Source organism: Ostrea edulis, chromosome 2, assembly GCF_947568905.1.
Source record: "Ostrea edulis chromosome 2, xbOstEdul1.1, whole genome shotgun sequence".
NCBI classification, from domain to species: Eukaryota; Metazoa; Mollusca; class Bivalvia; order Ostreida; family Ostreidae; genus Ostrea; species Ostrea edulis.
In genome coordinates this window covers 43,268,203-43,290,568 of record NC_079165.1, presented here as the reverse complement: position 1 = coordinate 43,290,568, position 22,366 = coordinate 43,268,203, and the positions used below count along the sequence as shown (strand labels likewise).

Below are 22,366 nucleotides of genomic sequence, written 5' to 3'. Positions count from 1 at the left end.
TTAGAAACATTTTAATAAAACATGATTTTCCCATAGACTTCAATATAGAATTCAAGTTAAAATAAAACAAGCAGTAGGCAAAATTTTGTAAATTTCTATGGTGGATTATATTTATATGATAAACCCTTTAAAATGATACCATGATTACAAAATCACACCATACATTTATTACATATCATGATATGAAATATGATTGTAATACATTGAATACCTTAATTAGATGCATTTAATGGTAAACATGTAAAGAGATGCAAAAGGACAAATGCAAAACCATATTACAAGATAATGCAAGGATCGTTTTATTTTGATTGCATTAAAACTTAACCCCAATTACTCATATGCTCAATAAGAACTTACATGTACAACATAAAAGCTAATTCTAATATATATAGTTACCTATCAATTTTATTAGCAAAAACTTTTTCTATAAATTTTTTTTGAAATTCAGTATTTTTAATAAGTAAGATTATAGTGGACAGTTAATTTTTTCCATGAGTACATTTTTTTAATAGAAATTGTAAACACTTTGTGTTCTTTTTAAAAATTTCAGCTTTTAAAATTTGAAGTAGCTTAATTTGAGCTGATATGAGTTATGAAATACCCCCCCCCTTCTCTTTATTAATCTCCCTTCCAACTGCATTAAACAAGTTGTATGTTTATCTTACATGATTTTTTGATTTTCTCTATGTACTTAGTCTTAGTCTTAATACAGTAAATAATGCAGTGAAAATGGTTTAGAAACATAAATGTTTGGGCTCGGCAATGTGATTGTATTGATCGGTATTTTGCATTGTCGTCACCGTAATGACATCACACAGTCACATGATGGCAATGATGGAGCCGATAAATGAGGTCAAATAATTGTGTATATGTGCTAATTAAAGCAAGAGCAGTTCAAATTTATTTTTTGAGTGAAATCTACAGAGTATTCCTAACACCAAAATTACCATATACAGTGTATACGTACATGTAGTTGGCAAAGTAAAATATGTAGTTGTATTTTTGACAGTTTGGAAAAAATATTATCCTAATATGAAATGAAATTGATACTATACTTACTTTCAATTGATAAATGTTATATGCATATTAGAGTAAGTTAAATAAATGGAGTTAGTTCCCCTTTGATATGCCTTGCTAGTAAGAATGGTTTTCATTATAATGATGATATTGATGACTCACAAAATTAGTCATCAATTTAAAGTCCTTCATACTTAATGAACCTAGACAGATATACACATGATTGTACTAGTACATAATTTTTTTCTGCACAACAATAGAATGCTTCCTTACAAGAGTCAGCCTATGCTTGTAATGCATTGTTGATTTATTTCAGTGAACCTACAGAGGCAGATATCAGTGGTCATGACCTTAACCTACATTTGACCCCTGAAGGTCAACTGACAGGTGATTTGCAGATTTCACTTCCTCCACTACAATCAGTTCTCCTTAATCCCTACACTGGGTAAGCCATGTTGTAAATGTTGTATAATGCAGTTAGAATATTATTCCAGTTTTAATGATGGGCTTTCTTTTCTTGCTGTTTGAGTTGGTTGTCTGCAGATATTTTGTCTCTTTTGTTAGGTCGGTGCATTTACCTGCAGCAGAAAAAGTGACAATCCTGAGAAACTTTCACTCTGTCCCAAACTACGTTTTCCTTTCTTCATATAACAAATATTGCTGTAAGTACCCTAAAATGCGTCGCACATTTAAGTGAAAGTCTTCAGCCTTGCAATATGATATTACCTAAAATGAAATCATCCTTGTTTAAATGCCTCCTTGTGTATTGGAAGCACATCATCTTTGATTTGTCTACAGCTTTAACCTTGATCATAACTTTTGAATCTTACAAGATTGGAACTTCACACTTGAACTGAAAAGTCAAGGTCAGAGAGGTCAAAGTCAGTTGTAAGGGTCAAATTTACTACATTTGAACTTCGCTATGCTTTGGGCAAAGTATTTAGGGATTGTTCAAATGAAATTGTACAAAGGATATTAAGAAATAATAAAAATATTAGGTACAGTATTTTAAAAATCCTCTAGAGAACCACTAATAAAAAGAAAATGAAAACTTAAAAGTTGTTATATAAGGCTCTCTGAAATCAATCCTATGTGCTGAAATTCAAAATCTATGATGGAGGAAGGAAAAATATATAGAGAAATGAAAGTCTGAAACAAATCATGTATCAAATTCATGTATCTAGTGAAATTGAAAACACAGTATATATGATATTGAGTCTTAGCCATTTAGATAATTTTAGAATAAAACTGTTCCCCAGATTGAATTTCAACTGATCGATTTCAGCTCCAATTGCATGCTGTATAAACAGTCCATATTAAAGTAAATATCAAATGTTATCAATAATTTCAATAAGGTTTTCTTTGTTTTTAGCTCACCTGAGCTGAAAGCTCAAGTGAGCTTTTCTGATCACCCGTATTCCGGCGTCCGTCCGTCCGTCTGTCCGTCAGTCTGTCCGTCTGTAAACTTTTCACATTTTCAACTTCTTCTCAACAACCACTGGGCCAATTTCAACCAAAGTTGGCACAAAACATCCTTAGGTAAAGGGAATTCTAAATTGTTAAAATAAAGGGCCAGGCCACCTTCCAAGGGGAGATAATCAAGAAAAGGTAAAAATAGGGTAGGGTCATTAAAAAATCTTCTTCTCAAGAACCACTGGGCCAGAAAAGATGAAATTTATAGATAAGCTTTATTAGGTAGTGCAGATTCTAAATTGTTAAAATCATGGCCCCCGGGGGTCGGATGGGGCCACAATAGGGGGTCAAAGTTTTACATACAAATATATAGGGAAAATCTTTAAAAATCTTCTTCTCAAGAACCACTGAGCCAGAAAAGCTGAGATTTATATGAAAGCTTCCTGATATAGTGCAGATTATAAATTGCTAAGATCATGGCCCCCCGGGGGTCGGATGGGGCCACAATAGGGGGTCAAAGTTTTACATACAAATATATAGGAAAAATCTTTAAAAATCTTCTTCCCAGAACCACTAAGCCAGAAAAGCTGAGATTTATATGAAAGCTTTCTGATATAGTGCAGATTCAGGTTTGTTGAAATCATGCCCCCCTGGAGTAGGATGGGGCCACAATAGGGGATCAAAGTTTTACATACAAATATATAGGGAAAATCTTTAAAAATCTTCTTCTCAAGAACCATTGGGCCAAAGAAGTTCATATTTACATGAAAGCTTTCTGACATAGTGTAGATTCAAGTTTGCAAAAACCATGGCCTCCAGGGGTAGGTTTGGGGCCATAATAGGGACTACGGTTTTACATGCAAATAGATATGGAAAATCTTCTGATATGGACCAAGGTGACTCAGGTGAGCGATGTGGCCCATGGGCCTCTTGTTTTCCAAATGGGGATTTCATCGAAACCAATGCATGGGTAAAGTTAAATGTATAATTTATAGCTTAATGAAGGTTCATGTTCAAACCACAACCCATGGGGTCAGGGTCTAACCACAATTTGTAAAGTTTACATACAAATAAACTGGGGAAAATGAATTAGAAATCTTCTCAAGACCCACAAGCGTTTTTAGAATTGATCATATTAAAGGCATACATGCTAAAGAAAGGGAAAAAATTGGGAAATAAATGTAGTTTAGGTATTTCTCAATGATAGTTATAAATATAACATATTTGAATGTTAATGAGCATAGACTGTAAATGTGAATTCCTTAATTTATATTACTGAATGACATACCTTTGTAACAACCTTGGTATGGATGCATTCTGGAGAAAATATGATGGACTTCATTATAATGCACAATATTGTATATATATGCAAATGAATTGGTTCATGGTCATGTCAGACTTCCCAAAATGTTTTTTTGGTAGACTCTTTAGAATACTGCATTAACAACACGGATCTATAGAATGAAACAAATGTTGTTGGACTTCCTCCTCCTTTTTATGCATTCCAAGAGTGTTATTTGCACATCATCATGCTTGTTGATAATTTCTGTGTTGATCAAGGTCATTAGGTTTGAATAGTTCAAGGTATAATTTCTGTGTTGATCAAGGTCATTAGGTTTGAATAGTTCAAGGTATAATTTCTGTGTTGATCAAGGTCATTAGGTTTGAATAGTTCAAGGTATAATTTCTGTGTTGATCAAGGTCGTTAGGTTTGAACAGTTCAAGGTATAATTTCTATGTTGATCAAGGTCATTAGGTTTGAATAGTTCAAGGTATAATTTCTGTGTTGATCAAGGTCATTAGGTTTGAATAGTTCAAGGTGATATGCTGTATAACCAGGGTAAGTTAAGGAGGGGCTATTTCAATTTCAAGTTCATTCATTACACCCAAATCACAAATTTGACAAATACATGCATAAGTAAATAAAGAGAAAGGTGATATACTGTGTCACGAGGGTAAATTAAGGTGGGACTATTTGTGGGTGATATGCAGTATCTTCAGGGTAAATCAAGGACTGAGGGACCATATCAACATGATATGCAGTGTCTTCAGGTTAATTTAAGGTGTGACTATTTCAAGGTGATATGCAGTGTCCCTCAGGGTAATTTAAGGTGGGGCTATTTCAAGGTAATATGCAGTGTCTTTAGGTTAATTTAAGGTTGGACTATTTCAAGGTGATATGTAGTGTCTTCAGGGTAAAGGTGGGACTATTTCAAGGTGATATGCAGTATCTTCAGGGTAATTTAAGGTGGGACTATTTCAAGGTGATATGCAGTGTCACCTGGGTATATGAAGGCAATACTATTTTTATACATTAAATCTTGTTTTCACTGTGATTCCTTAAAGAAGGCTGAACTACTGTAGGCTAATTACTAAGTCAGACATCTGCGACTGCTATTAGTTGGCATACATTAAAGTCATTCAACCTTCTTGTATGTGACAGTAGGATTGTGGATATAATGAGAACTTGCCTTTAGTATACTTGTAACTTGTTTATTTAATTTTTATCAGTTTCCCAACCAGTCCCAGCACCAATGGAGATTTATCGTGGTCAAAATGGCACTGTCCAGATGATTTTCCCAGGTAACTTCAAGGGCATTCCTGCTAAAAATGTCCTCAAACTGTTCTGGGAGGGAACAAATGGAGAGAGGGCAAGGATCAACCTGGCCTCCCAACTCCGGGACCATACCTATCAGGTAGGCACCGTAGTGTACAGACTGGGCAGATGCAGAGGTCTGTAGTAGGTTGAACCGTTGGGGTTCAACTAGGGTATATGGATAAGTAGTTCTTTTTAACCAATCTACACCTTCCAAATTTAAAGTTGCATAAGAAATGGTTCCTTTATTTTATAACGATCCTACAATGTACATTCTGTAAAGTAAATGTGCTACATTCTACAAAGTAAATGTGCTACATACTAACATTTAGTAAATTAGCTAAATGCTACAAAGAAAATGTACTGTATTCTACACAGTAATTGTGCTTCATTCTACATAGTAATTCTACATTCTTAAATGGCATGATATCGATATAATAGAATTATTGATATTTTGAGATCAATGCTATCTTTAGCTACCTGAGAAGTGTGAGCCCAGAGGTGAAGGTGAATATTGTATTTTGAGGGTAGCTAAAGCATTGAGTTAACTGAGAAAATGTTTTAACGTAGTTCCACACTCCTGTGACGTCATAAGATTTAGCAAAGTCAATAATTTAATGACTGGAACATAAATTTTGTTGGAGTCTTTTTCAATAGTTATTGTAAAAAATCTTGTTAGCCATAAAATATTTCAAAAGTCTTAGTTATATTTGAATAGTCAATGATGTGTTTCAAAATGTTGAATCCAAGGACAATAACTCTGTTTTCATTAAATTATTTATCAAGTCCATTATGCAATAGATTACCTATATTTTTCACAAACATTTTACCAAGGTGATAAGGAATTATTATCCGTGTCTTTTCATGAAATTACATACAATTTTAATCCATGAGTGGTTTTGAATAGCTCAGCTGTATGGTGCCAGACTTAGGTTTTTTATGGGGTATACATACTCTGGAAGCTATAGATTTGAAATTATTAAGGAAAGGTATGGATTTTTTTCCATAAATAACTATAACAGATGTACATCTACTATTATAAACAGAAAAAATGATATGTAAACCATGCTATACAGGGTTCGAAATTAACTTTTTCAAGCACTAGTCCGTACGGACTAGTGACTATTGATGTTTACTAGTCCGCAAAGCATTTCACTAGTCTGTCCAGTATATCATATTAAATGATCTTCATTTTATTCAATAGTATTTAATCAAACCAAACACATCACAGTCAGTTCCAGCAATTAAGTTTATGACACCTACAGAAGGAAAAAGACCACCATACTTTATTTTGCATTGAAAATCTTCAGAAACATACAGTAACCTCTTGGGTTAAATACTTTTATAAACGTCCATAAGTGCGTTCGAGATCGACATTCCCGTTGTTTTCGTGCTCAGTTCTTAGAGTCACAGGAGTTCGAAATTTTATCAAATAAGTCAATAAAATTCACTTGATTGACCAAACGAGCTGTAGTGTTACAAACTCCTGTGTTAGAGTCGGGAATGACGAGATCATGTGCGCACAAACATGCATGTTCTTCGACCACACTACTTGCAGTTCTTGCACCTCAAACCCGCGTTCTCGTTGTACTCGGCATTCAGAAATGGCAGGAATTTGTGCTCATGCGAAGAATGGCGGTCTCGAACGCACTCCATGTGTTTGGAAGATCAGGAGTCATTGTCACGCAAACACTTAACCATGCAGTTTATCGACCATAAGTTCAAACATCTAAGAGACTCAGACAAATCTTGCTAAACTCTTAACCAATTCAAGATTGATTTCCGGATTTTCACTAGTCCGCACGGACTAGTGCTATAGAGAGTTTACTAGTCCGACACGCTTTTTACTAGTCTCGGACTTACGGACATGAGTTAATTTCGAACCCTGCTATAGGGAAATTGTGTCCATATTTGTTTGTTTTTTAACATTTTGGAGAATAAGGCTAATTCAATAATTTTGCACTTATTATACTAAAACTAGATGAACATATTGAAAATGACACGTGTTTTAGTTATTGACATGTTTCCTGATAAATAAATGCAATTTAAATTTTTGTTGTTGTTTTTATTTTAAAATAACAACAGATAACTGTTTCCAATGAATTTCATAAAAATCTACATAGGGGTACATTACTTCAGTAGTGTCTGTAATGAAAATTAATATGGAAATCCCTAACTAATTTGCCTTTTCTCATTACTCTGAATGTTAATCCATTGATTCCAAACAAAAAAATGCTACCTAAACCCCAAAAATCCAGGACTAAGGACCCACCTTAAACAATTTTTTTTATCCAATGTGTAGCGATAATAGATGAGTGGATCAAAGGATCTAATTTTAATTAGATTGATTATAGGATTGAATAATTTGAAACATCAAAACCGACTACTGGAGTCTACAAAAGGATACCTGGTTTGCCATTTTTGTTTACAGCTACTGCTAAAGTGCAAGACTGGGATGAAATAGTCGATCATATCAATTTGGAAATTCCTAGTTCATTTCTAGCTCACCATTTGTCTGTCGTCTGTTTGTAAACTTTTCACATTTTCATCTTCTCCAGAACCACTGGGCCAATTTCAATCAAACTTGGTACACATCATCCAAATCAAGAGCCATGCTCCCTTCAAAAGGGAGATAATCACAAAACTGCAAAAATAGGGTGGGATCATTTAAAAATCTTTTTCTCAAGAACCACTGGGCCAGAAAAGTTCAAATTTACATGAAAGCTTCCTGAAATAATGCAGATTCAAGTTTGTTCAAATCATGACTCCCGGGGGTAAGGCAGGGTCACAATAGGGGATCAAAGTTTTACTTGTGATTATATAGGGAAAATCTTTATAAATCTTCTTCTCAAGAACCACCAAGTCAGAAAAGTTCAAATTTACATGAAAGCTTCCTTACATAGTGCAAATTCAAGTTTGTTCAAATCATAGCCCCTGGGGGTGGGATGGGGCCACAATGAGGGATCAAAGTTTTACATTCGAGTTCATGTATATACAAATAATTTCACAAAACATTTAAATCGCCATCTTGTAATGTGGTGTCATGGAGAGTATAAGCCTTGATGTAGTGAGCTACCTTAAATAAGCAGAGGCCAAATAAATTAGGCTCACTTCAGAATTTTGAAGCAAACATTGTAATCTGTGGGACTCGGAAGGAGACTTATGAACAATTATAAAGGCTACCCTGCTTTGATTTGTTTTCATTGTTTTGGAATTTTAAAGCAAAAATTGGGGAAAATACCTGCTTTTTAGCATTGAGAATGGGGCCTTATTTCGGCCCCTACAGACTCTAAAAAAAACTGGTATACATATTATTTGTTTCACTTTGTCCACCCAGTATGTCTACAGATTTTCTTGGAGACTTCATTTATTTCCTACCCAATTTTTTGGAAATGTTGATTAGTACAATATAAAGCTGTGCACCTGGAACTTTCAGATTGATTTGTTCAATTTTGAGAAAATGGCCATTTTATCATATTTTTGTGCATTTTGTCAGTATTGTCCCCCATAAACAATATTTGGGAGTACATTGGACTCACCATGTTTTTATGCCCCCATGACTAAAGCCTAGGAGGGAATATTGTTTTTGTCCTTTCTGTGTGTCTACTATAAGAATTATGTTTCATTAAAATCAAGATCAAAGGCACATAGTGTAACAGTAATTTGTATTCAGATGAAACAGGAATAATGTTGAAACTCCTTATAATCTTCAGCTATACAATTATACAATATTTTGATATTCCCTAATATGGATGAGACCCACGGGGGCATTTAGTTCCATTTTAACAGTCTACTTGAATTTGAAGTTTCTTTACTTGCCTTTGAGATACAAAATGTTGAATGGATTTACAAATTAAAGTGTCATATGAAGTGTGAATCCTTTTGATATAGTTCTGTGAATTAGTTGATTGTCTTATTGATTTCAGAGAGCGAAGGACTCGGTGAAGTCATTAGGTGCTGATGACCAGATAAAAACTTGTATGTTGGAAGTCCTTAGACTGTGTTACAGCAATGGGTACAGGATTCCACTCGAGGTGAGGTGATCAGATATGTATATTAAAACATTCAAGTGACTGGTATCAATTTCATATATTAGACTATTTTACTTATTAGTGTATATTTAAGAAATAAATTTCATTTTTGAAAATACATAAGGGCATGAACTGTGAGGCTTTACGCCTGGAGATTAATGGCGTCCGGACTATTAAGGCCCCATTGTACTATCTTTGAAAAATCTTCTATACTCCTGAATATCTAGAAGACAAACATGGTGCATGGTTATGGTTGCAGCAAACAAGGTGTTTGTGGTATATACCTGAATAATCATATGCATGTCTGTCTGTGTGTGTCCATTATCCTTCCATCCCACTATTTGCCAAGCTACTAGGCTACAATTTTTAAATGGATCCATATTAGAAGCTCATGCTTACTACAGCAATTGGTCATGATGCACAGGTATTGCATTATGACCCTAAATCAAGGTCATTTGGTCAATGTAATGTCATCAGTAAATAGGAGTTAGAAATAACTATGGGCAACTTTGTAATCGTGAGACAGATTGAAGCTTATTATGTAAAGATCAAACAATTGATGCTTAATTGTTAAGTGAAATTAAGATGGGTTTTTAGAATCTTTCCAATAGCAATAGAATAATAACAGTTTGTAAGAATAATGTGAAAACACTTTGAGACATGTAGTATATACAGTAAAACTTCAGTATAATGAAGTATAAATAATGCGTAAAAGCTTTTATAGCAAAATTACATGAAAGGTTTTTTTATACCCCCACTGGAATCGGGTTGTCCGTCTGTCTGTCCGTCTGTAGACGCAATGGTTTCCGGGCTCTAAAGCATTATCCTTTCCACCTACCGTCACCATATCATATATATGGACTACCCATGGGATGAAGATGTTCCCTATCGATTTTGGGGTCAAAAGGTCAAAGGTCAAGCGCACTGGACATCGAAGTAGCAATATGGTTTCCGGGCTCTAAAGCGTTATCCTTTCCACCTACAGTCACCATATCATACATATGGACTACCCATGGGATGAAGATGTTCCCTATTGATTTTGGGGTCAAAAGGTCAAAGGTCAAGCGCACTGGACATTGAAGTAGAAATATGGTTTCCGAGCTCTAAAACGTTATCCTTTCCACCTACAGTCACCATATCATACATATGGACTACCCATGGGATGTTCCCTATCAATTTTGGGGTCAAAAGGTCAAAGGTCACGCGCACTGGACATCGAAGTAGCAATATGGTTCGGTTTGTCATACCATTTGTTTTTTACACTCAGAAAAGAGGTAGTTTATACCTATTACCAACACCCTTTGGGAGATTGGGGTAAGCGGGGGGTATTCTTAGTGAGCATTGCTCACAGTACCTCTTGTTTCATTTTCTTTCTCATTGCGATGATTGGATATGCTCATTGATACAAAACTTATATCGGAAAACTAAAATTTTCAGATTGTGCAAGGAGAATTTTTACAGATCATGATATGGTTTACAACATCAATTTTTATGAACTTGATTCTAAAAAATATTCACTATTAAAGTAGTAGACATCATTACTTTTGACCTCCACAGAACACCAAATCGATTTGTTATATCTGTAAACTCGTTATATCGAAATTTGTTGTATAACCACAACATTTTACAATGAATTGTTAAGAAAACTGCCAGGGACTAAAAAAACTTCAGGATGTCCTTGATTTCTCTATATTGGTATCTGTACTGAACAAGTTTTATTGTGTATAGTTGTCCAATAGCAAGTCTTTTAACATATTTTTAATCCAGTATTGCTGTATCAGAGTAGCAGTTCTCATCTCTGTATGTAAGCATTGTGACCCATGAGCCTCTTCTTTATTCAGAACTTCATGACAACAAGTTTGTTACTCCAATGTGTGCGAGATGCCTACAATGACTGCCAAAAAAAGACAAAAGGAAGCCAACAGAACAAGACAGCTCCTAGTGCTATGAAAATTTTGCAGGAAAAGTTTAAAGAGTCATCATGTCTTAAGCTCTATGAACCCCCACTAGTATTCGGAGAGGACATTTTGTTCCGATTTATGGTGGATGAAATAAAATCTTACGAACATTTAGTGGTAAGAAAAGACACCTGTAACGTACATCACGTGTGAGGTAGTTATTGGCAGTAAATGACTCAAACTTCGACCTCTCAAAGTATGGTATCAGTCATTGATTTGTTTTATTTCTCAAACTTAAAGCTATCATATACAGTACATATTATATATAGTAACTATACAATTATGAATATTGATGAGGCTGACTGCTTTATTAACCCATGTAGGGAAATAATATGGGTGGCAGAAAAGGCAAGAATACCATATTAGAGAAAATAAACACTTATAATAATATAATTTCAATGACCATTAAAACATTAAATGCGTAATCAACAGACCTTTTTTGCAAAACAAATATACATAAAAGCAAAAATTAACAATCTGGTACGTAACAAACAGACGTAATTGCAAAACGATCAGTCATCTTTGCAAAACGAACCAATACATAAAAATACAAACCACTTAACACTCAACAAATACTAGTAATTTTTATATGCGCAACAAACTGTTATTTGGCAATTAAATGACAATAAAATCAAGATATACGGTTTTAGCCATATATTGAAATCAAGATACATAAATGGGTGATGAGCAGACATAAAATCCAAACAAACAGATGAGGAGACGAGTAAACAGTTGTTGAGTGGCGCCCCATGAATTTTTACATCACAGATTTTTGTGATGTACATAAACCTACTCAAGAGTCAGAATCCTTCGCAACTATGGTGGAGCGGAGAAGTGTCTGAATGATCATGACCTTATTTTATATTCGAATAAAGATATATTGAGTGACACCCTCCCTCACTATTCTTGATAGTACTATTAGATAAGAAGAACATAAAGCTTAAATATTATGAATTAAACCCATGTTTTGCAAGAATTATCGTTCGTTTTGAATGATAGAAAGGGTCCTTTGATTAAGCAATTTTTGTGGTTTTTATGTTCTTTGAAATTAAATGTATAGTTCAATCTTTAGTTGTGTGTAAAAATTTTCTTTTATATACAGGTAATTCATACTGAAAACAGGAAAGATTTCAAGCATCCAACAATACTGATGAGATACATGAATGGTGTCACCTCACAATTTCCAGACGGAATATCAAAGTCTGCAGAGTGTTTCTACCTAAGTCAGGCCAATGGTGGGTAAGTATGTACAGTCAAGCCTTCCTGTGGAGTTTTACTACGATTTGTAGAAGGGAGTGAAATTTCCATCAAGTTTGAGCTGTCAAAAATTCAGACCAAAGAAAGTATAAGCTAGTCCAAAACAGAGGGGAAAATTTGTGTTGAGTTTAGTAGAGGAAAGGGAACTTTTGAACATCATAGAAAATTTATACGGTCTCTTATTTTTTTTAATGAATTTTATATTTTTACTTATTACAACCAAACTATAAGCCAAAAAATGTATATCGATTCATGCATGCATTTTTTGTTTGTATTGAGTGTGTTAATGTGATCTTAACATACAGTAAGAACCATCAAAAGCAGTGTACCATAGACTGAACAGTTCAACCATGAACTGATTAAAACCAGCTTACTATGGAACAAACTACATGTAATAAAACCCTGTATTAACATAGAACCATAAACTTATGAAAACCAATGCACCCTAGAGCCATAATTACAAACTAATTATCAAATATAACTCACTAATATAATCATCAGAAAATATACATAATTTGATATTCTTGGTGAAATATCCTTATTGTCGAAAAATCAGTGTTTTGAAAGCATATGTTGATCCATTTGCAAAGAATGTACCTATGGTAATATAGCCTTTCAACAGTGAACTGTAAGGTGGGATGATAACTCCATGGGATTCTTGTTTGTAATATCCTGTATTTTGCAACACTCAATATTTTGGACTTTTCCAGTGACAGCCATCAGAATATCGTGGTGTTCGACAGAAAGCTATATCAGGTGGATAGAATTGATACTGCCATACTGCAACCAATCAAGCAAGATACTCATATTCCGGTCATCATCAGGAGGTCCGTGTTTGCCATAAATGCCTCACACTGGTATGGGTTACTGTGTCCTAAATCTTGTTACTGTATATAGGAAAATTTACACACACACCCCTTGTTGTTTTTGTCCATATACATTAGAAAATGATTTTGCCCAGATTTGATTTCATTCAAAAGTTGTTTTGTGCTACTTTTTAAAAGTAATGAAGGAATTTATATTTGCTCAGTTTTGAAATCATCCATTTAGGATGAAGACAAACTGGACAAAATTATTACAGGGACAAAATTTACCATGTATACAGTATGCTTTTATACTCATTTTTGCATCCACAATCTTTGCAATTTTAATCTTTTTGAGCTTTTCTTTATTCCCTACAAGAATAGGTGGGAATTTGGTTCAAATGGAATTTATTTAACATGGCTGCTTACAAACTCAAAACAACAATAACTTTAATATATAATCACTTATATAAGGTGATATTATCTGTCCAACTAAGTACTATATTCATGTATGAAATGTTTGATGTGCAGACATGAAGCAGTTTAACATACAGGCATGAAGCAAGTTTGACATTCAGATGTGAATATGTTTGACGTACAGACACAATGCTGTTTGTCATACAAACACAAAGCAATGTGACATACAGACACAAAACAATGTGACATACAGACACAAAACAATGTGACGTACAGACACAAAGCAATGTGATGTACAGACGTGAAGGAGTTTTTCATTTAGACATGAAGCAGTTTAACCTACAAACAGATGTGACCTAGCATTTTGACATTCAAACTTGAAGCATATTAACATATACACATGAAACAGACAGACATACAGATGTGAAGCACTGTCATTTATAATTGTGCACTGATTTTTTTTTCAGTCTGTACAGTGTAAGTAATCAGATCGAGTCTTTTGCGGAACATCTGGATCCGATCCATCGACTGACCTTCCTGGGGGATATGTTAGTTATGGTTACTGTCACTGGATATCTGCTATTTGTTGAAAGTCTATCACTTCTGCCAATCAATGTAATTGTTCATCCACGGTAAGCATAATTTTAAATATATATTGTGCCACATTCTTTATGTTAAACTGTGATAAAAGTGCAATGCTTCAATCACTGAAATTATTAAAGACTCAATTTTTTCATAGCAAGTAAAATATTTGGCAAAAGATGGAAGGCATACCCTTTCTGCTTGTATTGGGATAGATCATTGTAACATATGCAACATTTACATCTGTTTTGAATACCATTTGAGTTTCTGTTTAAGGTATTCATTGTATAACGAAAGGATAATGAACAATTTTGAATGATTTAAATCAAATTTAATGTTTATTGTTAAATAATGATGAAAGTGAAGTAGATAAAGTTCACATGACTGGTAAATGGTTAGAAGCTGACCTTTTTCCGCTTGAGACTTTTTAAAAAGACTTTTTTAAAGAGTTATCTGCCCTTCATTAGAATAAAAAAAAATCTAATTTTTATAAGATATTTGCAATAAATAAAAGTGCTCTTTCCTTAGACTTCAATGTAAAATTTTAGGTGAAACAAATTAAGCAGTAATCAAAATTTTAAAAATTCTTTTGGTGGATTATTTCTATTTGATGAACCTTCAAAATGAAACTATGATTAAACAAAAGTTCCCCCATCAATTTACTAGGTATGAAATATGGTCATTATACATTGAATATCTTAAGGGCCCTTTCCACCTGAAGTGGCCATATTTCATAAAGATATCTACCATGGGATGAGGATGAACTCTATTGATTTTGGGGTCCAAATTTCAAGCAAAACTAGACAGTGATATTGAAAGAAGGTGTCAGAGCCATAATGATTTCTCATTATACCCCCCGCAACAAGTTGTGGGGGGGGGGGGGGGTATACTGGAATCGGGTTGTCCGTCTGTCTGTCCGTCCGTCCGTCTGTAGACACAATGGTTTCCGGACTCTAAAGCATTATCCTTTCCACCTACCGTCACCATATCATACATTTGGACTACCCATGGGATGAAGATGTTCCCTATCGATTTTGGGGTCAAAAGGTCAAAGGTCAAGCGCACTGGACATCGAAGTAGCAATATGGTTCGGTTTGTCATGCCATTTGTTTTTTACACTCAGAAAAGAGGTAGTTTATACCTATTACCAACACCCTTTGGGAGATTGGGGTAAGCGGGGGGTATTCTTAGTGAGCATTGCTCACAGTACCTCTTGTTTCACTTGAAATCACCAAACTTCACACTCAAACTTTCCAGGGGATTAGGAAGACCTCTATCGACTTCAGAATCAAAAGGTCAAGCAAACAGAATGATCTTTGGTTCACCAGTGGTTTCCCCTTTCACCAGGTTCACAATACATATCAGATTATTCCATCATAAGTCTTTCACCATACCCTGCCTTCATCTCTGCCTCAGTTCATTTCTGCTTAGTGGAGGTAAATCAATCAAACTATTTTGTATGCAGGTTTGATGAATAACTATCCCAGTGGAAGTACATTATGATATTAGGTCCAGATAGAGATATTGCTTATTTCTCCTTTGTGAACCCACTAATGTGAGGTATGGTTCGGAAATAAGAAAATCCATTAAAATAGATTTTTTGCTATTGGTCTTGATAACAACCAATTCTTTTTCAAATTTGGTATGAAGCATCTTTGGAACAAAAGGGGCATATACTGTAAATTTCAGATTCCTGCACCCCTGGGGCCTCAGGGGAAAACAGTCAAAGTTTGAGCAATTTTCAAAAATCTTCTCAGTTCTGTACAACTAAACATCTGTAAGAAAACCTTATGGATACATAGTCATGGAAAGTGAAGGCCTCTTCTAACATTGTAAATTTCATGATCCCAGGGGAAGGGTTTTGGGCAGGACCAGAATGGTCATAATGATTAAATAATGTCAAATATAAAAACTACTTCTGATACTCTATAAAACTCTATGCATGTTTAGGAAAAGCAGAAAGGGATGTACCAAAATTGTGAATTTCACAACACCAAGGGTAGAGGTTCCAAGTCAAGGGTGGGGTCAGTATGGTAAAAACATATACATTTCTTTGCCCTTAGGGCTTGTGATACCATTAACTGATACTCAGGTAACTGATAAGGCCTATGAGCCTTTTGTTGTTTTCAAAAAATGTATATAAAGTATAGGTATTGTTAATTCTGTGAGAAAATCAATTTTAGCATGTTTGTATATGAAGCACACTTGTATCCGAAAATTCAAGTCAGCAAAACCAAGGAAAAAATATGGATATGTTTTTAACATGAATAAAAGGATGATTATATAGAACAGAACTCAATTTGTACTATCCTTTAGAAAATGCGTACAGTGGAATCACAAATTACTCCTTGATTACAGGGCATTTTCCTTGATACTGGACAATTTGTACATCTTTGAAATCTGCAATTATCTCAAAGTTCTGGGAGAGAAGTCATTCCATGATGACAACAATCAAGAGTATATGAGGGCAGCCATTGCTCTGGACAGTAAACTTATCATCATTAAAACCCAACTCAAGTAAGCTGCTTTATATTTACTAAATAAGCTAGTTTATACACATCAAAATCCAGCACAAGTAAGCTAGTTTATAGACATCAAAATCCAGCACAAGTAAGCTAGTTTATACTCATCGAAATCCAGCACAAGTAAGCTAGTTTATACTCATTGAAATCCAGCACAAGTAAGCTAGTTTATACTCATTGAAATCCAGCACAAGTAAGCTAGTTTATACACATCAAAATCCAGCACAAGTAAGCTAGTTTATACTCATCGAAATCCAGCACAAGTAAGCTAGTTTATACTCATTGAAATCCAGCACAAGTAAGCTAGTTTATACACATCAAAATCCAGCACAAGTAAGCTAGTTTATACTCATTAAAATCCAGCACCAGTAAGCTAGTTTATAGACATCAAAATCCAGCACAAGAAAGCTAGTTTATAGACATCAAAATCCAGCACCAGTAAGCTAGTTTATACTCACTGAAATCCAGCACCAGTAAGCTAGTTTAAACACATCAAAATCCAGCACAAGTAAGCCAGTTTATAGACATTAAAATCCAGCACAAGTAAGCTAGTTTATACTCATCAAAATCCAGCACCAGTAAGCTAGTTTATAGACATCAAAATCCAGCACAAGAAAGCTAGTTTATACTCATTAAAATCCAGTTAGCTACTTTATTGTGATCATATGTGTAGTGTGATATCTGTACATGTATGTTTCTTGTCAGTCAGGAATCCCTTTAAAGCCTTTTAGTTTTATTATACATTTTTGTACCATGATGTAAGATTTCTAAGGAGACGTGAATTGTAATGTTTTCCTACTTTTAATTCTGTTGCAAACATTGTAAAACTTTTGTTAACGTATAGTAATATCTGGTGAATTTGTTTACAGTATATATGTGTAGTAATGTCTGGTGAATTTATTTAAAGTATATATGTATAGTAATATCTGATGAATTTGTTTACAGTATGTATAGTAATGTCTGGTGAATTTGTTTACAGTATATATGTATAGTAATGTCTGGTGAATTTGTTTACAGTATATATGTATAGTAATTTCTGGTGAATTTGTTTACAGTATATATGTATAGTAATGTCTGGTGAATTTGTTTACAGTATATATGTATAGTAATGTCCGGTGAATTTGTTTACAGTTTATATGTATAGTAATATCTGATGAATTTGTTTACAGTATATATGTATTGAAATGTCCGGTAAATTTGTTTACAGTATGTATAGTAATGTCTGGTGAATTTGTTTACAGTATATATGTATAGTAATGTCTGGTGAATTTGTTTACAGTATATATGTATAGTAATGTCTGGTGAATTTGTTTACAGTATATATGTATAGTAATGTCTGGTGAATTTGTTTACAGTTTATATGTGTAGTAATATCTGGTGAATTTGTTTACAGTTTATATGTGTAGTAATATCTGGTGAATTTGTTTACAGTATATATGTATAGTAATGTCCAGTGATATTGTTTACAGTATATATGTATAGTAATGTCCGGTGATATTGTTTACAGTTTATATGTATAGTAATATCTGGTGAATTTGTTTACAGTATATATGTATAGTAATGTCCGGTGAATTTGTTTACAGTATATATGTATAGTAATGTCTGGTAAATTTGTTTACAGTATGTATAGCAATGTTCGGTGAATTTGTTTAAAGTATATATGTATAGTAATGTCTAGTGAATTTGTTTACAGTATGTATGTATTGTAATGTCCGGTAAATTTGTTTACAGTATATATGTATAGTAATGTCTAGTGAATTTGTTTACAGTATATATGTATAGTAATGTCCAGTAAATTTGTTTTCAGTATATATGTATAGTAATGTCCGATGAATTTTTTTACAGTATTTATGTAGAGTAATGTCTAGTGAATTTGTTTACAGTATGTATAGTAATGTCTGGTGAATTTGTTTACAGTATATATTGTAATGTCCGGTGAATTTGTTTACAGTATATATGGTGTAGACGTAGAAGATATATCGCCTGTCACAGTTACCTCCTCAGTAGCCTTGTCTGGCCAGGCAAAGGACCTCTGCTTCCTCAGTGAATCGGGTATGTGTAAATACTGTTGATAGGAAGGATTATTGTTGGTTTTAATGGGTGTGGAGAAACCTCTAGATAACAAGTTATCAGTGTTAGTTTAGTTGCTTGGTGGATAATCCTACTCACAGTACATATATACCAACATATGACAGTTATATCTTAACAGTATGAAACTGAAATGCAGTCAAAAATAATGACTTATATTTAGAACCAGTTTACTATAGGTGGAATATATTGACCTCTAGAATCAGTTTACTGTAGGAATATATTGACCTTTGAAATCAGTTTAGTATAGGGATATATTGACCTCTAGAATTAGTTTACTATAGAAATATATTGACCTCAAGAATTAGTTTACTATAGGAATATATCGATATCTAGAACCAGTTTACTATAGAAATATATTGACATCTAGAATCAGTTTACTATAGAAATATATCGACATCTAGAATCAGTTTACCATAGGAATATATTGACTTCTAGAATCAGTTTACTATAGGAATATATTGACTTCTAGAATCAGTTTACTATAGGAATATATTGACTTCTAGAATCAGTTTACTGTAGGAATATATTGACCTATAGAATCAGTTTACTATAAGAATATATCGACATAACTAGAATCAGTTTACTATAGAAATATATTGACATTTAGAATCAGTTTACTATAGGGATATATTGACCTCTAGAATCAGTTTACTATAGGAATATACTGACCTCTAGGATTAGTTTACTACCTGTATAGGAATATATTGACCTCTGATATCAGTTTACTATAGGAATATATTGACCTCAAGAATTAGTTTACTGTAGGAATATATCAACATCTAGAACCAGTTTACTATAGGAATATATTGACCTCTAGAATCAGTTTACTATAGAAATATATTGACATTTAGAATCAGTTTACTATACGACTATATTGACCTCTAGAATCAGTTTACTATAGGAATATATCAACCTTTAGAATCAGTTTACTATAGGAATATATTGACCTCTAGAATCAGTTTACCATAGAAATATATTGACATCTAGAACCAGTTTACTATAGGAATTTATTGACCTCTAGAACCAGTTTACTATTGGTGGAATATATTAACCTTTGGAATCAGTTTTCTATATGGATATATTGACTTCTAGAATCAGTTTACTATAGGGATATATTGACTTCTAGAATCAGTTTACTATAGGAATGTATCAAGATCTAGAACCAGTTTACTATTGGGATATATTGTTTTTTCCAGCTGGTTACCTTGTGTCAGCCTCCATCTTTGATAACAAACAAACACTGTACAGAGAAAATCTCTTCCATTACAACCATGGGGGTCAACTCCTGGGCGTTGTCCTGTCACTGGGACCAGGACCAAGGTCCATGTTCCCTGTTTATCTCCCTGCGAACTCAGATTTAAGTGCCAATAACAGTCATCTTGGACGCAAAGGCTGGCATGTCTACATGCGTGATGGTCATGATGGAATTATTTGTGTATACTTGGGTGATGTTGCATATAGCGAGCTGTCTTAAATAATGGTGATATTGAATAGAGTGGTTACACTTCCGAACTGTGATATATAATGATGATAATGAATGGAGTGTTTACACTTATGGACTGTGGTAAATAATGATATCGAATGGAGTGTTTACACTTATGGACTGTGATAAATAATGATATCGAATGGAGTGTTTACACTTATGGACTGTGATAAATAATGATATCGAATGGAGTGTTTACACCTATGGACTGTGATAAATAATGATGATATTGAATGGCGTGTTTACACTCAATATAGACAGCTATAGTTAATGGGGATATTTTATAATAATAATCTTGATAATAACAAAAGGCCCTTGAGCCTTAAGGCTCACTTGTGTATTGTATGAAAAACTTCAATTGAAACTGATACAACTTGATGGTATGAGTTTATCTTCTGAAGTTAAGGGAGAGATCAAATGATCAATGTTGGATAAAAATCAAATATAAATTCAAATAGTTAAGGGGGGTGTTAAAAACTCCTATAAGTTTACATCATCTGACATCGGTTTTCCTACACTGTTTATCATTTTCAACATTAATTTATCAAATTTAGTTTAAGGGAGGGGGGGGGGGGTGTTGATGAAAATTGTGAATTTAGTTTTTGTCAGACATTGATCTTTTGATCTCACCCCTAAGAAAACCTAGATGTTGTCTATTACATGTTGTTTATTCTGTAATAAACTGTGACAGTCCCTACTTTTAATGATCATAAGAAAATTATTGCCTGTTCAAGTATGTTTAGCTCTTGTTATTGGTTCCTTTTATAGATTTTGTTGTAAAATCACAAATATGTAAAGCCGTAACACATAGATTGACCATAAAGAACTTCAGTGCTAAGTGGGAGTTTCAAATATTTTCCCCAAAATTAGGAGGAGAGAAAATTAAGTTTGAAGTTATGCATGTAATGCATTTTCTGTATATTCTGTGATCATATTTGTTTACTATGCATTTATGTGATTTTTTTTACTAGTGAATAAAACCTACCCAAAAAAAATCTCTCCTTTGCAAGACCATACAACATCAAAAATATTTTAAAAGAAACTTTGATGATCATATATTCTCTGTTCATCCAATGAATGGTAAACAATAGGAAAATATCTAGGAAATCCAAATGTGTTTGCTTTATAAACCTCAAGAGAGCCTTCCACATGGTGGACCATAGTTGGAGTATGGGGTCACTTTCTCTATCCACACCAGTCTCTATATCAGGATGTTCAGTTTATGGTAAAACTGAATGGATATTTATGCCCCTGAGATCGAAGGGGGGGAGGGCATATTGTTTTTGTCCTGTCTGTCATTCTGTCTGACACTTTAACCTTGCTAATAACTTTTGAACAGTAAGTGCTAGAGCTTTGATATTTCACATGAGTATTCCTTGTGACAAGACCTTTCTGTGAGTACTAAACCATTTGACCTTGACATTTGACCTACTTTTAAAAAAATTGACATTGGTCATAACTTCCAAATGGTAAATATTAGAGCTTTCATATTGCACATTAGCATTTCTTGTGACAAGATCTTTTTACTGGTACCAAGATATTTGTCCTTTTGACCTTGGCCATCTTCGGAATTGGCCATTATCGGGGGCATTAACCATCTTTCAATGTATATATAAACAATCTAGTGGAGAGGATCAAGGAGCTAAAATTGATGAAACCAATTGCTAAACTGCGATATGCAGACAGTATAGCCCTGATAGCTCAGATCCATGACTGGTGTAGAGTGTGGAGGATTTTGATAAATCAAGAATTGTCAAAGCTCATACATTTTCGTAATTCATTTGAGCACAGTACAGGTTGGACATCAAAGGTTCGTACACTGAATGTTGCTGGCTATCGAGCTCCAGGCAGACCATAGCTGATGTGGAATGAATTAGTAAAACGAGACCTAGAGTCTAATATCAATCCACAGGATCGCCAAATATGGAAAGAAAGACTTCGATCTCAACAGTACAGCCAGATAATGAAAATGAGTGATGATAATGAGTTGTACAGTCCGTAATCTCTCTGTACAGCAGATTACATTAGCCTTAAAGTGTATAGCAACTTAGGTATGGAACTTGGAAGTGAAAGCGAGTATTTAGGCATCTGGTATGACCAACATTTTCAAATGAAAGTATGTGACACCATCGTCAGAAACCCACGGTCTTCAGTGCGACCGACCGTGAGTTTCCGACGATGATGCGACACTTCGGT

At 34.0% G+C, this 22,366-nt stretch overlaps 1 protein-coding gene across 3 annotated transcripts in view; it reads left to right on the top strand.

Annotated features, from left to right (window-relative positions):
- Positions 1-20,404, top strand: part of LOC125667073 (uncharacterized) — a 36,021-nt gene extending 15,617 nt beyond the window's left edge. For all 3 annotated transcript variants that reach the window (XM_048900403.2, XM_048900402.2, XM_048900404.2), the window contains 11 exons: positions 1,334-1,462; positions 1,582-1,679; positions 4,942-5,126; positions 8,953-9,060; positions 10,899-11,132; positions 12,118-12,254; positions 12,983-13,129; positions 13,960-14,124; positions 16,433-16,591; positions 18,548-18,648; positions 19,884-20,404. In XM_048900403.2, coding sequence (XP_048756360.2) covers positions 1,334-1,462; positions 1,582-1,679; positions 4,942-5,126; positions 8,953-9,060; positions 10,899-11,132; positions 12,118-12,254; positions 12,983-13,129; positions 13,960-14,124; positions 16,433-16,591; positions 18,548-18,648; positions 19,884-20,161 — 1,741 coding nt within the window. In that variant the 3' untranslated portion in view covers positions 20,162-20,404. The remainder of the gene's footprint in view (positions 1-1,333; positions 1,463-1,581; positions 1,680-4,941; positions 5,127-8,952; positions 9,061-10,898; positions 11,133-12,117; positions 12,255-12,982; positions 13,130-13,959; positions 14,125-16,432; positions 16,592-18,547; positions 18,649-19,883) is intronic.
- The last annotated feature ends 1,962 nt before the right edge of the window (positions 20,405-22,366 follow it).